Source organism: Leptidea sinapis, chromosome 15 (genome assembly GCF_905404315.1).
Source record: "Leptidea sinapis chromosome 15, ilLepSina1.1, whole genome shotgun sequence".
NCBI lineage: Eukaryota > Metazoa > Arthropoda > Insecta > Lepidoptera > Pieridae > Leptidea > Leptidea sinapis.
Window position 1 is genome coordinate 2,882,799 of NC_066279.1, and position 16,772 is coordinate 2,899,570.

Here is a 16,772-nt window from a genome sequence, read left to right on the forward strand (position 1 = left end):
CTATGATTTTTTTTACTTTCGTAATTTGTGCATCTTCCCATAACACAAGACGGCATTTAAATGTTGTACCTATATCAAATTGTAAGCAATTCTGTCAACAACAAACGCGTGTGTACCGTTTTCGTATCGAGAGAGCGACTACGACCAAAGGAACCAATTGACTCAATTTAGGCGATTGATTTTCGGCGCGCTAGTGACATATCTACCTCTTTTAATACTATAATATCATTGATTATATAAGAAATGTTTTATTCTGTATTGAATGAGACTGATCTGTCACGCTCGGCAATGTAACGATCGCTGACTGAAGAATCAATCACAGCAAACTGTACTACAGTGGTAAGTAAATACACAATTATAAATACATAATATATCAGATGAACGTCCTGCTCATCTCGTTTCGTATTTACATACAAAAAGGCAAAATTAGCCTCTATAAAACTTGGTGTACTAAGACGAAACAGTCCTTTACTACAAGCCACGGTCTACAATTATGTATATAAGGCGCAAATTTTACATAAGGAGTACTGCTCTCATCTCTTGGCAAGTGCTAGCTTTTTCCATTTGACCGCATACAACGAAGAGCGGTTCGAATCATCGACGATCAAATCACCTCCAATCGGGTTGACTCTTTGGCGTGGCGTAGAGATATAGGTTCTCTCTGCATCTTCCATAGCATATTCCACATTCAGACATTACGTCAAAATGCGAAATTCGACTCGCGTCATGTTGACGTCTGGTATTCCTCAATCACGCATTATGCGAGGAATTTCTTGACTCACATAACCACTTGGTGGAATCAATAACCGGCTGCTGTTTTCTCAAACCAATACAACTTCACCTTCAAGATAACAGTTTTAAGCCGGCAACGCATTCCTTGACCCCTACTTTTGTCCTTGTCGGACATGGCGGATGTCCATGGGCGGGTGCTTCACCACTTCCCATGACTTGTGCCACTTGTCCGTTTGCCCCTTCTTATGAAAAAAGACCTAAGATGTTAAGTCTATGTAAGTCTATAAGGTACAGGTAAATTGCTTACAAATAGCCTACTGCGTGACGGTAGAATAAGAAATGCTGTGCCATATAGCAAGTATCTTGTACCTACTACTGGTAACATCTATTAGATAAACTACTTTAAAATGTACTTTATTTAACACGGTAACGGTTTTATTTTGTTTATAATTTGAGCGTTGCGTGGCACATTTAATCATCATAATATGAAAACCACGGACGAGTAAAAAAAGAAGGACTCCGTGTCACCTTACATAACAGTGACGCACCAAACCAAGCCGGTAAACGAGTAAATACATAGCCCCACGCACACACTTACACTAATACAAGCCGATCGGCCGCCATTATGAGATTTGCCATCGTCTGACAGATCAGTTTAATTCGCAATAAAATATTTTAAACATGCCGTCGTGCGTTGTGAAAAAGTGTAAAAACGATACTATAAAAGTATTTGTTTGTGTATATATGATTATTTAAGGGAGAAAAAATTGTGTAAATGGTATCCCCCGTAACCGCACTCACACTACCATAAAAGTGCTTCACTTGCTAATATCACGGCGCGGAGTCCTTCTTTTTTTACTCGTCCATGGTGAAAATACATATATCAATTTAATTTCGAAAACTAGTGTCGTTGTTGAACATGTTAAATCATACCTTAATCTTTTTTCTGAACATAATGGTGGTGACACCGTTTTCCTCGAACCCAGACGAAGCAGTTATGTCGTCGTGGCCTCCCCAGAACGTGTCCACGCGAGGAGTCGATCTACAATCAAAGTTCATTGTAATTATTGGGAAAGCAACAGTTATGTCAGCTTTAAAACATTATGTTAAATTATAATCACTTCATAAAATTTTAATATATCGCTTCTCTGCCTCTATCGCGAGGATTTTTCCGAAAGGCTGATACCAGATTCCTTTTTAATCATTTTAGCTTCCGCATATACTTAAAAGTCGTATATATTTAGTAAGCAGCGTACACAGATAAATAACGATGTATATTCCCATTCACATATATAAGAACGGTGACAACACACAATCTTTGTGTTCTGTCGGTGACATAGTGGGTCACTGACCTGTATAAATACCACTGGCACAGTGTACATAAGTGTACTGTGCCACTGGACAGGCTGTTCCATATGTTTGACACAAATTTATTGTGCCTATTTGAAGCGCCACTTGCGGGCGTCCAGAAAACAAATTTTGACGCATAAATACTGAAATATTTTTGCGTTTTGAATTAATTTCGGTCGTTTTCCGTATTACTTCAGGAATGAACGTAATAAAGTACATATTTTTTTTGTAAAAAGGTTTTCCTATCGATGTTTGCTTAACTGAGGTTGTCATCACTAATTTTAGTACCGCAGACTCTCGCTACCTGGCCAACAGCGCCAAAATGGCGAATATCAAACAGGCACAAAAGCACTATGACAGCTGCCAGTTCAGTAGTAAATAGTAGTCAGTTTAGTCGGTACATGACGGCATGACAGATCGCCATAGTGTTAACCGTCATGACAAAATGCTGTGACAAAATTCAAAATATTTCAATGAAGACAATACATTTACAAAACTAAACCACAACAGTAAATCAAAAACCACCTTTTATAATAATGTATATGTTCGGTATGGTAATTCAAATAACAAAAAATCCTCTACAACATACCTGTCCCGAGTGTAATAATCCAGCACTCTGTGGTAGTTACCTCTGGCAGTGCCAATCACGATATCGGTACAGTCCATGGGGTTGAAATCGAACTTGGGTACGTATTCATGGGACGGAAAGTAGCCTGGAACGTTCAGGACACTTTATAATTATATATTCAGATACTTATTTAAAAAATTGTATAATGATTGGAGAGGCCGTTCCAAACCGCACTTACAGTTTAAAAGATTTGTGACTCTGCATCATTGAATGACCCTATAATAAGACTGCTAAAAAGAAAAAACGCCAATATTCAGGAAAACATCAAACCCGACTGACAATATTTTGACTTTATACGCACATTGACATTTCATTGTTATGTTTGAAAATATATTTATTTAAATCATATATTCATCGTTAGCGATTTTAACTTCTTAAACCTAAAAAAAATATTTACTACTAAAAACCATATTTTCTATTCAAGTTTTCGCTGCCCCATACATTTTACTATGACCGAATTCATCTTACTTTCACCTCTTAAAATACGCGTTTCTAATAAAATACACGTAATAGAAGAATTCAATGCCACCTTAGTTTTCAAAGTGGGTTCATATCAATTTACTTTCTGTTGACATTCCCAGCTTACGATAGAAATTTTTTCTCTATTTTGATTTCTAAATAACATGAAGATTCTTAATTCATAAACAAATTTTGTGAATTTCTATTACATTCTACTGAGTACTCTTACTAGATTTAGTTATTAAATTCTGCTTGAAATGCTTGAAAATAGTTTCTGATTTAAATCATTAATTTTTAATAATATAATGCGATGAATTTTGAATTATGATATTATAGACATGAACCCAAATAATGATAATGATATTAAATCAATATTCATGACTCCTTTTTTAAAGACATCTCAAATTATGTTGTGTCTTAGATCATTAAGTTCCGTGGTTTTTATTTTCTGGCTTTCATTGAATTCTGCATGTGATGTTTGGTTAGACAAATGAATGAAAATGTACATATGTTTTTGTTTATTATGTAATGGTTAAACAATATTATTCAAAAGTCATTGTTAAGTGTTATAGAAGAGGAAAAACAATAGTATTATTTACTTATCGAACAACTCCCGTATTAACATGTATCTTGAAAGTTGACAGAGAAGAATTATCATTGAAAAGAACCAATGAAACATGTATCTACAAGAGAAAGAGGTAGAAGGAGAGGATGGAAGAGGAAGAGAGAAATAAGCAGAGTAGCGTAGGCCAAAGAGCAAAGAAGAAAGCGTACACCAATAAATAAAGAGACGCACAACACAGATTGTTTTAACTTTAAGAAAACTTTTTTTTTGCATGAATTCTTTTATTTTTTATTCATGCTCACATAGAAATGAATTTAATATATGTTAACTATAAAGGTATATTTAATTAAAAATAATACTGTCACCACTAAAATACCACACCTGTTTAAATTTATTATGCAATTTTAAAAAGTGCAATACGTAACATGAAAAGCAAAATATTTTGACAATGCATAAATAAAACTATCATTAGCAAATACGTTATAAATTGCTGTTATCAAATTAGGCACGGATTGTATTATTTTCGCGACAGGAATGTGTTTAGGCGAGGCTTTTTTTATAGACGAGGTTATTAAGGATTTTCACACATTAATATATTTCTTAAGTCTTCGTTTAGCATTTATTCTGTCAAAAATAATTCTGTCTTGGACTTGATAGATAAAAATATTGTACATTTATCCGTACCTAATTTGATTGGTGAATTTGATGGTTGCTTATTATTTGTGGAAGCGCTAAGCACATTACCTGATTCTTCGTTCAATCCTTTCACTAGCAAATTGTCGGCGTCAGCGTCTGTAGGCTCAGGACTTGGTTCGGAAGTGGGTTCGGATGTGGGTTCGGGGTTTGGTTCAGGATTTGGTTCGGAACTTGGTTCTGGTTTCGGTTCGGCTGTAGGTTCTGATTTTGGTTCGGAAGTGGGTTCAGGTCTTGGTTCGGATGTGGGTTCTGGCTCAGGACTTGGTTCTGAGGAAGGTTCAGGACTTGGTTCTGAGGTAGGTTCTGGCTTAGGACTCGGTTCGGAGTTTGGTTCTGGATTTGGTTCGGATTTTGGTTCTGGTTCTGAATTTGGTTCGGAGGTCGGTTCAGGTTCAGATTTTGGTTCAATAGTATGTGCCTTAGACGAGTTTTCAGTTGTAGGATTAGGTTCGGATGTTGGTTCAGGTTCTGGGCTTGATTCTAGTTTTGGCTGTGTAGGTTCAGGTTTTGGTTCAAAAGGCAAGTCAGAATTAGTTTCTAAAGTCGGCTCGGAACTAGGTTCAGGGATTGGTTCTGGTTTAAGTTGTGAGCTTTCGTAAGGTGGTAGTGGGGTACTTGGACTAAGTTTAGATTTAGGTTTAAATGATTTAGGCCTAAATTTAGTGGGCTGTGTTGGTATGGGTTTTGGATAATTTTCCGTTTCAATCTCTATGATTGTTGAAGTTTCCAAATCTGTAAAAATAACGTATACATGCAAAATTATGTACATTAAAACTAGAGTTGGAGGTTACATTGGTAATATACAAGTATGTCGTTTCCTCTACTTCTTGTCAGATATCTAATGCAAATATAAATATCATTAGAATTAATGTAATAAAGTATACTATTATCTAATGGTATACCATTAGATATAATTGTTCAATAGCACTTTTCACCTTATTCTTAATAAATTTTATTTAATCTATTGACAAATCATTAAACAGCTTGATATAATGACAGAAAATTTAATTTGAAAAAATCATTATCTTTCTAGTTTCACTTTTAAATAATGTTATTAAATACGGCTTATATGGGAGATCTCAATAAACAAAAAAAATAACAGAAATTGTACCATTGTATCATCATAATTCGTATTGTACAGACTGTAGGGCTGATGAATATGATGAAAAAGCGAGTTTATCTCACTTCCTTTATGTGTTTGTACTCAATTGTTTACAGATTTACACCGAATGTTTTGTTTTCTGTATGAATCAGTACTGTTTCAAATGCTTTACCTTTTTCTATAGAAATAAAAACTACAATAAAATCTATCACCATGTAACCTCTAACTGTAAAAGGTGTAGTTAGTTGTTGCTTTACAATACAAGTGCCAGTGTCATTTAGCCTGTGATTTAGCACTTAAGTGAGAACAAATATCTGTGCTTCAAACTAGCAAAATAGAAATTCTTACTTGATTTTTCAGCTTCATCTACTGCTCGTTTTTTACGTCCTGTAACAGAAAAATTACTAGTAAATTTATTAACACCGACCACAGCTTGGTGGTCTACCCAAACTTTACAATGGCTTATGGTGGTGCTCATTCCACAGAATTCCACAATAGGTATATATAGATAGATATTTCTTTTTTAAATAATTTTGCGGGAATGTTTTGGTGTTTTATTTTTATAGAATGAGAATTCCTTCAATGTGACTGTACATAAAAAAATCTTGAAAATCTTATACCGTAATAAAGAATCAACTACTTTACGCAACTCCCAGTGATCAATTGGTTCAAATAGTTTTTACATTATTTTATCTTTTTTGTGCTTGGTTTGTAATAGTATTTAGGCAAAGAACCACAAATTCTATGGGATTTAGATGTAATAACAGGGATTACGTCCTATCATCAAGTGGTTCATTCTGTTCCGTTATGACTCACAAAGCAAAACAAATATTTCAAACTTTTCTGAAAATTACCTTTAGAACTTGACACTTTGTAGGAAATGCTGGTTTTAACTGTGACGTCATTGCCCAGGTTCTTAAAATCAATCCCATCTAGAGTATGCATGGCGACGCGTTTGTTCCTGTCGTTCTCAAAATATGATTCCGTGCTTGGCTCTGGTTTTGGCTCAGATGTCGGTTCTGGTTTTGGTTCAGAACTCGGTTCTGGTTTTGGTTCAGAACTCGGTTCGGGTTCTGGTTCAGAACTCGGTTCAGGTTTTGGTTCAGAACTCGGTTCGGGTTCAGGTTCAGAACTCGGTTCGGGTCTTGGTTCAGAAGTAGGTTCTGGATTTGGTTCAGAAGCAGGTTCCGGTTGTGGTTCAGAACTTGGTTCCGGCTTAGGTTCAGAACTTGGTTCCGGCTTTGGTTCAGAAGTTGGTTCGGGATTTGGTTCTGCTTTCGGTTCACGTTTTGTTTCAATGGTTGAATGCTCGGATTTAGCCTCGTTAGAATTCGTACTAGGCTCGGGCTCTGCTTTAGGTTCCGGTTTCGGGAGTAGCTCTGGCTCCGGTGTGTTAGCTGAAGTAATAAATTTTTCCCATCATAAGCTATATTAATAATTGTAATACAAGCGTACAGAAAAGTACCTTAATATAAACATACAAAGAAAAGGTATCTTACGTTTATCTAAAGGCGGTCCAAGAACAGGGAAGTTTTTGCACTCTTTTTTCAATCCTTTTGGTCGCCAACCAAGTGCTGAAAATTTTAAGAAGAAAACGTTACTCACACATTAATACTACAATGTTCCAGCGAATGGAATACAAATTTCCAATCTTGGGGGTTTATACTCACCGGCGTAGGACGTCCCGTTGACCATCATCACAAACTCCACTTCGTGCATGTCCTTGATGACGCGCCAGTACAGGGTGTAGTCTTTGGACAGTTGCTTCTTGCTGTACTGCTCCAGGTTTACATTCTTGTCCTTCCATGGGGATTCTGCAAAGTGGAATTAAATCGACATTAACAAAAAAGACATATCATCCGCACTATACATTTTAAAGACGGACAGATGGCCGTTGGGGCAGTAAAGTCCGAGAATGGCGACCACGTACCGCAAGACGCAGTGTTGGTAGGCCCCCCACAAGATGGACCAACCATCTGGTCAAGATCGCTGGAATACGTTGGATGAGGGTAACGCAGGACCAATCGTCGTGGAAATCTTTGGGGGAGGCCTTTGTCCAGCAGTGGATGTCTTCCGGCTGATGATGATGATGATAAATTTTAAAGAATTGGCCGCTTTCTTTCATTTTCAATCAATGAAAGCAGTTACCATGTTCTTGCTGAGAGCATTGATTAGTGCTATGCGGCGACTCGTGTGGATGTGTGAATCATTTGCGGTGAGCAACTTACGTAAGTTACAAAAATAAGCTGTGGAAAAGTGAAAAACTCATGCTTTTTAAGTCAAGTGGTTTTTACCCAGCAGCCTTCCCGTTCAGTCTTACTTTATGAGACTCCCATGTTTTTCCCAAAGTTTACTGATTCAAAATGTTTCACTGCCATTATAAGAGAAAGTTGCGGATCGTTGCAAATTCAAGTCCGCGGCAGAACCAACAAATATCCTTTGTCTCCTTGTGGATCGGTGGGAGTTCCCTATTTATACAGAGGTGGATGAAGCATCACACTAATTTAATTTAACTTTTTAGATCAATTTTTAACAAAAACACAAATAACAAATAAATGGGTCCAAAATAAAAGTTGCTGTTGTTCACAGCAGCGCTAGTTCTCTTTTTTTCTTCCCGTCCAATTTCCTTGCATGTATAGTTCTAGTCTAGAGGAGACTGGCCCGTTCTTGCACAGCCCATGGTCTACCACATCGAACAACCATGAACGCACGACGACATCCCTATTCTATAAACCCCATAAAAGACAATGCTGATTACTAACTCTTATTACAGCCCTTTCCGTAGAAGCCGTGAGGACAGTAGCACATCTTGGTGGGAGACTCTGTGGAGTGCACGTCCACACACTTGCCGCGCAGGCCGCACTCCGTGTCCTCCGAGCACTCGTCTGAGAACTGGCACCGGGAGCCGCTGTACATCTTGTTGCACTTACATCTGCCCAGGATATGGAAGCCCTTCCCGGAGCATGTCTCGTGGTATTCCTTACCTGTAATTTACCATGTTGGTATTGAATTTTCCACAATCTTTACCATGTAAGTAATGGATTTTCAGTGAACTTTTCCCTACGCTTAACGATGTTAGTAATGGAGTTTATCAATACAGTTGTTGAACATTATGATTCGAAAATTAAATCTTATTTTTTTGCGCAGTCGAGACTTTATTTTACGAGCTCAATCATTACTTTTCCAGATTAGTTTTAATTTTAAAAGATAGTAGTTTTCAAAAGCAAGGAGTTTTCATACATAGAATAAAATCGTATTCGATTTTATACGAGGAAAAATTAATAATTATTCCGTAGTCCGTACGTCTTAGGATTGAGCTGTAAAAATAAACAAGTAGCAAAAACGCACTATTTTCTAAAAGTATGCTGAAAGAAACATATTTTATTTTTTTGTTATATTGATTATTTCCCGCAACTCTTTTGAAGAATAGTCGTGTGATACACGGCAGTGTAGGTTATTGCAAACGAGGCGTCAGCAACAAGCCGAGCTTTCCAGACACTTTTATATCACAACTAGCTGACCCAGCAAACGTTGTATTGCCGATATTAAAATCGCGATGCAAAAGTAACTGTTGATCGTAGATGGGTGAAAATTTGAAGTTGTATGAATTTTTAAAGCTGACTCATAATCAAACAAATTAAAAAAAAATGTGGACCACCCTTAACATTTAGGGGGATGAAAAATAGATGTTGTCCTCTCTCCCTGATTCTCAGACCTACCCAATATGCACTCAAAAATTTCATGAGAATCGCCGAGTCAAGCCGTTTCGGAGGAATTCAAAGTTTAACACCATGACACGAGAATTTTATATATTATATTAATCATGGCTAACTTACGCGTGAGTATGTCGATGTCCGCGCACGACCAGAACCGATAGCTGGAGCCCCACTCCGCTGCTTCTCTCTGCAGCTGAAGAGTGCAGTTAGAGCACGTGAAGTCACCTGGCAGCCTAACTTCATACTTCTGGGCTCTGAAGTGAGAGAATTTCATTATTTATCACTTAACCTCCTTTTTAAGTTCACAGTCTCAATTCTATTTTTATTTTTAATTAAAACTAAATATACTATCGCGCTATCCTTACTAATATCAAAAATTCGAATATAAATTTGTTTGTTAGGCTTTAATGACTTAACAAGGTACCTACTGAACCGATCATCATGAAACTTTACCAGAAAGCATACAGAGATTTCATCCCGAAATAATGACATTTAAGAACGCTCTGACAATCAGTGATATATTGATATTACTCCTTATATTATACTACTTTTTGTTTATATGTTTTAAAATATTCACTGAGTTTTGTTGTTGTTTATATTTTACATCAACCGGGCCTTGACTTATTCATATTGATTACTAGCTGATGCCCGCGACTTCGTCTGCGAAGATAAAAGGGTTTTTAGAAATAATAACCAAGTTTTGAATTGAAGATTATCTCATGTCCTATTCCAGTTCCGGTTTCCGTTTTCGATTCCGTTCCCAACATATTATATGAATCTTATTTCGAGGAAGATTGCTATGGGAAACTAAACCTACTATTGGTATAGTTATAGCTCATCGATGTGAGTTTCAGTTTTTCACAAATCCCGCGGGAACCATGCATTTTTCTAGGATAAAATGTAGCATATGTACTTTTCCATTTTCGAGTCTATCGCTGTACCAAATTTCATCAAAATCGGCTCAGTAGCTCCGGCGTAAAATGTAACCAACAAACTTACATACACATTTATAATATTAGTAGGGATTATTATCTTATACCTATAAGAGTTTCCGAAATACGAATTTTACGCGAACGGAGATTCTGTTGTTATTATTTCATCAGTATGTATGGAACTCCGGTCTGCATTGAAAATCTCGCTCTTTTCTGTATATTTTGAAATAAGAACAAATTTAATTGGTGATTTTCTATAATTAAAAGTAAAAAAAACACGATAACTCACGTGGGGTCATCTCTCATCGCGCTCTTTTCTGTATATTTTGAAATAAGAACAAATTTAATTGGTGATCTCCTACAATTAAAAATAAAAAAAACACGATAACTCACGTGGGGTCATCTCTGACAAACTCCGTTCCTCCCGCCCGTGGAGTCAGATCTAACACGGGCCTTTCTAATTCGTCTAATATTCTTAAACTAAAACCACCCTGGAAAAAAAAATATTATTAAATGTTATTTTACATAAAAGCAAATGGATATACATTTTATTTAAATTCAATAAAAAAAATAACATTATATAGCTAAAAGAAAGCGCCCAACGTGGGGCTCGAACCCACGACCCTGAGATTAAGAGTCTCATGCTCTACCGACTGAGCTAGCCGGGCTTGTACTGTGTAATTGAAAAAAGGAAACACTCACTCGATGCGCGTAGGCTAAATGCCAATGTACTATAAATGTGGATCCCGCTAGAAATGAAGTTTTTATTGATCCTGAAACAAAAAAACATGAACGATGAATTTCTTTCAATACAAATCGTAATATCGATTTTTAACTTGATATTAGAAATAATATTACAAAAAAAATATACTACGTGAACTTTGAAGCACGTCAAGTTGTAATACAGTACTCCAAGTTTTAATAGACCGTACTTTAGAAGTTAAAAAGGTGGCTCACGCACTTGTCTCATGTTATGGAAAACCAACACAAAAAAAGGAGAGGCATAATACACATTAGTAATTAGTGATAGTACTTCGAAACTGTTACAGTTACATAAATATAACAATTTTATTATTTATTATAAACGTCTAATAACCCGCGAACCACCTTCATAAATTTATATTTATTATGCTAACAACGCCATCTAGTAGAATTTATACGAATCACAAACATATAGTTTGATTGGGTAATTGTAGATGGCGGTACTTATATTACAGCTGAGTAATGTGCGCTACAGTGACGCAAAATTATTAATAAAATGATTTAGTTATAACATACCTAATTATATTTAATAGTTATTAATATAAAGAGAGTCGATATACTTTATGTTCTACCTATATGGTTCTATAGAAACTCTTATAATGGATACTAGTTTGTACTAATTTTAAAATAGTTTTTGACGACTCACGAACACAATATATTTACGAATCTCCTTTTTCTATATCATCGAAATAATAGGCAATCAAATTAGATAAACATGCTACAGTAATGATTAATCTTTATGATTAATAAATGTATCTAATATACACATGTACAGAAATAATTAACAATTTTAATTACTTCGAGATAAAAACAAGTTACGCAACTTTTTATACACATCGGTTTTGTTAAATATTTATCAACTGTATGAATAAACGCCTTGTCATGAATTTATTTTTTAAGAGTTAAAATAAAAAAAGTTTCGCAGCCGGTAGGATTCGAACCTACGCTCCCAGAGGGAATCTGATTTCGAGTCAGACGCCTTAACCACTCGGCCACGACTGCTATATTACGTAATTGTCAAATTTATGAACAGACTCTGGTGTATTATTCAGTGAAATATACAAAATTATTATTTTTACTTTTCTACATTTCTTTCATAGGGTTGTCAGTATCAATTTAACTAAGCTAAAGCAAATAAATCACTCCTGTATTAAGGATAACAGTCTAGTATAATGATTCCTACAGGGCCCCTGACATCTTCGCTGTATTACGAACAAGGGATATTCGCGAGTCAATTGCACAGCAAAAATAATAAAATCCTCATGGCTCTATCAGACTATATCAGGAACCCCATTTTCAAACGATGGATATCTGCTCACATGGACAGTAACAAAAAAAATAACTTGGACTTTTTGTAATAAATGTTATAATTTCTCGGCATACGGGGCCGAATAGCAACATAATATTATATTATAAAATAGCAATAACTACTTCTATAATAACTATTATTACCTACAGTACCTAGAATGTTACACTGTGCGCGACAAAGCCATCAAGTTTTTAAACAATACCGCTCGCCCGTTTTTGACTGTGCAGTAAAAAAAACAAATATCATCATCGTAAAATTTGCAAGTTTACTGATTCCGGGTAAATTTTTGGGTATATTAATTAGAGGAATAATTAATTTGTAAGCAGAATCAATCACTAGTTAAAATCAGTGGAAGACACTCTTCCAGTGAATGAAATATATCTTGAGATATGTATCATACGATTATATTATTATAATCGTGCATTTCTTAATTCACTTATATTAGCTAGCTGCCATAGGTATTTTCAATTCTGATGTGGGAAATCTATTGGCGCATTTTAGCAGTAAACTAGACAGTTTGCCGTCACGAGAAACATCATGACGCTCGTTTGTTCCATAAATTCCCACCACCTCTCGATGTTCTAAACTTGTTTGCTTTATTTTTATATTATTTATCTACTAATTCTATTCGATTAAGTAGGTACTGAATTTATTTACCACTTGTACGCGCGCCTTTTTCTTTTAAGTATTAACAATACTATTACTTTTTTCTATTTAACTCCATAGTTTTCGTTTGTATTTCATATTAATTTGCATAAACAGATGATCAAACTGATGTTAAGCAGCATTATCTGCCCATAGTGAAATATTGAGAGTGTGAAATATTAGTTGAGTCGGACTGGTAACACATCATAAACCGATTTAGGATGTAGCATACGATATGACCCCTATCACCCAGGAACACCCGGCAACCTGTGACTTAAGGATGTAAAATCCGTACTACACCGGCAGCAACACCTCCTGGGTCCGATTCCCTAACAGAAACGGCAGACTGCTAGACTCTCTGACAGACACACTACACTTCTCGGTAATGGCTCTCTCCGAGCCAACTCGATACCCACATAACGTAGAACACAGACCCGACATACTTGATGTTGCTTTATTTAAAAATGTAACACTTCATGTAAATTCAATAGAAGTAGTTCACGATCTAGACTCAGACCACCGGCCGGTCATTGTAAACCTTGGCCCGCCCGTTAATTACCAGTCACCCACTAACACAGTGATCGACTGGCAACGGTTGGAGAAGGAACTCGAGACCACAACGTCCGAGCACCTGGATTCAATACCTGACGTCATTGACTCGGTTGACGTAGCCCAGAGTGCCATCTCGTGTGTGACATCCCACATCCACAACAAGATGGATGCCTGCACCAAGCAGGTGCCTACAATGCAACCGCATCGGCTAATACTGCCACCAGAAGTCAGAGAGCTGCTCACTGACAAGCGCAGAGCCACTAGAGCATTTGATAGGTATCCAACACTCGAGAATAGGCGTCACCTCCGGTATCTACAGCGAGTGGTAAAGGAACGGATTGCGGAACTCCGCGGCGATCGTTGGGACCGCTTGCTCAGCGACCTGAAGCCGACGCACGTGGCGTTCTGGAAGCTGCCTCGCGCGTTCAAACAGGAACTGCCTACAGTAATGCCTCCTTTGGACAGACCGGGACTGCTGCCGGCCCTAGATGACGAGGAGTGCCTTGTTCGAGTGTGAACGTATGAAACGGTTTAAAAGTGTCATTGTTTAATCATGGTGACGGCACGGCTGTTACATTACCGTTCCAGCCTTTGTTACCTACTCCGTAGATAGAACTTGCATGTAATAAATAGTAACTGATATTATTTGGTAATATAAATAGCGGTTAATATTTCTCTAATGGCTAAACCGGTGCGATTAAAGCAATACATGTATCAATTTTAATTAAATGTTGATATATTTTCTTTTGTTTAATAGTTATGGTCATCTTCACTCTCTTTTGTGTTGAAGGTCAAGAACCGCCTCTGGCGATCAGCCCTAACTATGAAATATATTTCAAATTTGACCTCTTGGCGATCAGCCCTAACTATGAAATATATTTCAAATTTGACCTCTTGACGATCAGCCCAAACTATGAAATATATTTCAAATTTGACCTCTTTTATAGATTAATATGTTAAAGAACAAACCTTTGGGCATTCCGCAAGGGGGCTTAGTCCGAGAATTATCTAAAAAGTCCAAATCATATTTCCTAGCGGGTGGGAAAGTTAACGCTACGTGTCCATTGGCACACACAAACACAGCACTTAGCACACACACAGCTGTCAGCAACGCCATTTTGGATTTTGTTTTGGCTGTCAACTGTCACTTTGACAGTTTATTTTGGTCCGCTCCGTTGCAGGTCCATCGTGTTAGCTCATATCATCATCGTATACCTGTAACAAAAGATATGTAAATAAATAAGGCTGCTTCAATTTTTTCTGGCATCAACTTAATTTCCATCTTCGAACATATAAAGTTAACTTTGTGCAAACACACAACTCGTTATTTTGAAGTGAGATATCACTAATTACTATACAGACTGTATGAAATATTAATAATGGTACGGTTTAATACATCTGCTTGGTATAATGTTATTTGCTCTATCAAATAGTGTAGTTTTACCTTTATCAGAGCATACAAGCCACAATCCCCAATTGAAACAAATTGCGTACATAATAGGTACCACTGCGTTAACCTGCTCGTTATATCAACAACATATTGTACTTTCTATCAACGATTGACAGTTAGTAACACTTTCACATCTCTTCCACGCACCACGCAGTGATTACATTTAAAACTACAAGATTGAAAACAATGCCATTACGTAATGTGATGAAACCCTTATGTTCTCTCAGCTTTTAAGATGGAGGTATACTTTTAGGTCAGTATTTCAAAACAATACACTAAATGCGTGTGATAAACCAGTAATAATTTATATTAATAATTAATATTTTATTATTGTTTCAAAATTACTGTGTTCATTATACCTATAAGAGTTATTTATTATGGGCAAGCCAACCTCCTGGAAAGTAAAACAAGTCACCCATGAACATCTGCGATAAGTACCAAAGGTCAAGACATGCTTTACCGGAATGAAATAAAAGATAATATGATGAAATTCTGCAAAATGGCCGTGCGAAGCAAAAAGTATATTACAAACCTTTTGGTGATTAGAGAGGATATAAGTAGACTGGAAGTATTAATTTGGATAGAAATGTCAAACTCGTTACTTGGCGTACATAACTATCAGGCTGGGGTAGAGCCCCAGCCTACGGATACGGAAAAAGATTAAGTACAGAATATTTTACTTTATTAAATATTCTTTAAGTATCAACTAAAAATAAAGACTAAAGTAAATTAAGGTATTATACAATATTAATAATTGAATTTTAACTAAATCGTCACGTGTTCCCCTAATCAATATTACAGATCGAGTGACAGCCCTGGCTAGTGGCGACCCATCATAGTACTGGCTGCACGCATCATCGCATTACCAAGTCTCAAAGCGCACGGCGCAGGTTCACAAGCAATTACTCGTTCATGATGACGAAATCACAACGAATCGTACGGTCTCCATTGAGCGGCGTCTGACCTTATAGTATTTAGTGACCGGTTTGGCTGAATGCGAGAGAAAGTTTACCACCTGTTTGTGTCAAGTGGTACCCGGTTGGCAATACCACATTCAGGAATGTGTGCGCTTGGAGAAATGATATTGCCTTATTATTATTAGAGATGGACCACCTCGGCTAGCAAATAAAATGTTAATAGTTCGCAAGTTTCCTTTCAAAAATTTATTTAACACAAGATTACAATATGGAACATAACTTTTATACATTACTTATCATCCGATATGGTCTAGTGGCTAGGATACCTGGCTCTCACCCAGGAGGCTCGGGTTCGATTCCCGGTATCGGAAAGATTTTTTTTTCACGTTATGTAGGTTGATATTTTTTAAATTACCTAGATCTATCTATAAATCAGAAATTGTTTCTTACTTTTATGAATAAACGATTGAGGTAACATATTAAATACTACTTGATATTATTACGATACTAAATACAACATCTTCGGTCTTCGCTTTTAACAAAATACATTTACCACATTTTTTCAACATAAAACATTTTTTTAATAGCATCCCTGTCAGACTTACAATGAACAATGTTAACTGAGTTCCCGAAGTTGCGCCATAAAAACGTAAAGATTATTACACAAATATATTATCTTAAAAATAATTAAATATCGGGTGATTATAAAACAGTTACGTCTTCATATACTCGAATTATGTAACTTTGACATTAACAAGACATTTCGAAATAATATAAAGTAAAAATTATACAAACTTTAATAATTATATGTAGAAATAACTGATAAATTGAAATTTTAACCTTTTGTACTGAACGTTATAAATAATTTAGTGGGTTTTCGAATATTATGAATCGAATAGTATGTATTTGTATGTTTTTAACCTTTTATCATTACAGTATGTATTTGAATTTTGAAGT

At 36.2% G+C, this 16,772-nt stretch overlaps 1 protein-coding gene and 3 non-coding genes across 7 annotated transcripts in view; 1 reads left to right on the plus strand and 3 right to left on the minus strand.

Moving 5' to 3' along the window:
• LOC126968369 (uncharacterized) overlaps window positions 1-16,772 on the minus strand; it is a 95,113-nt gene that overhangs the window by 21,787 nt on the left and 56,554 nt on the right. For 3 of the 4 annotated variants that reach the window (XM_050813355.1, XM_050813354.1, XM_050813356.1), the window contains 12 exons: window positions 14,418-14,663; window positions 10,883-10,953; window positions 10,574-10,671; window positions 9,369-9,502; window positions 8,295-8,516; window positions 7,203-7,346; window positions 7,032-7,106; window positions 6,387-6,929; window positions 5,881-5,919; window positions 4,479-5,162; window positions 2,672-2,795; window positions 1,666-1,774 (listed from right to left, as the gene is read on the minus strand). In XM_050813355.1, coding sequence (XP_050669312.1) covers window positions 1,666-1,774; window positions 2,672-2,795; window positions 4,479-5,162; window positions 5,881-5,919; window positions 6,387-6,929; window positions 7,032-7,106; window positions 7,203-7,346; window positions 8,295-8,516; window positions 9,369-9,502; window positions 10,574-10,671; window positions 10,883-10,953; window positions 14,418-14,565 — 2,391 coding nt within the window. In that variant the 5' untranslated portion in view covers window positions 14,566-14,663. The remainder of the gene's footprint in view (window positions 1-1,665; window positions 1,775-2,671; window positions 2,796-4,478; window positions 5,163-5,880; window positions 5,920-6,386; window positions 6,930-7,031; window positions 7,107-7,202; window positions 7,347-8,294; window positions 8,517-9,368; window positions 9,503-10,573; window positions 10,672-10,882; window positions 10,954-14,417; window positions 14,664-16,772) is intronic. The other variant, XM_050813357.1, reaches the window with a different exon arrangement.
• On the minus strand, window positions 10,776-10,848 carry Trnak-cuu (transfer RNA lysine (anticodon CUU)). Its single transcript has one exon. It is a non-coding gene; the product is annotated as a tRNA-Lys (tRNA).
• Window positions 11,863-11,944, minus strand: Trnas-cga (transfer RNA serine (anticodon CGA)). The gene has a single exon. It is a non-coding gene; the product is annotated as a tRNA-Ser (tRNA).
• Trnae-cuc (transfer RNA glutamic acid (anticodon CUC)) lies at window positions 16,115-16,186 on the plus strand. Its single transcript has one exon. It is a non-coding gene; the product is annotated as a tRNA-Glu (tRNA).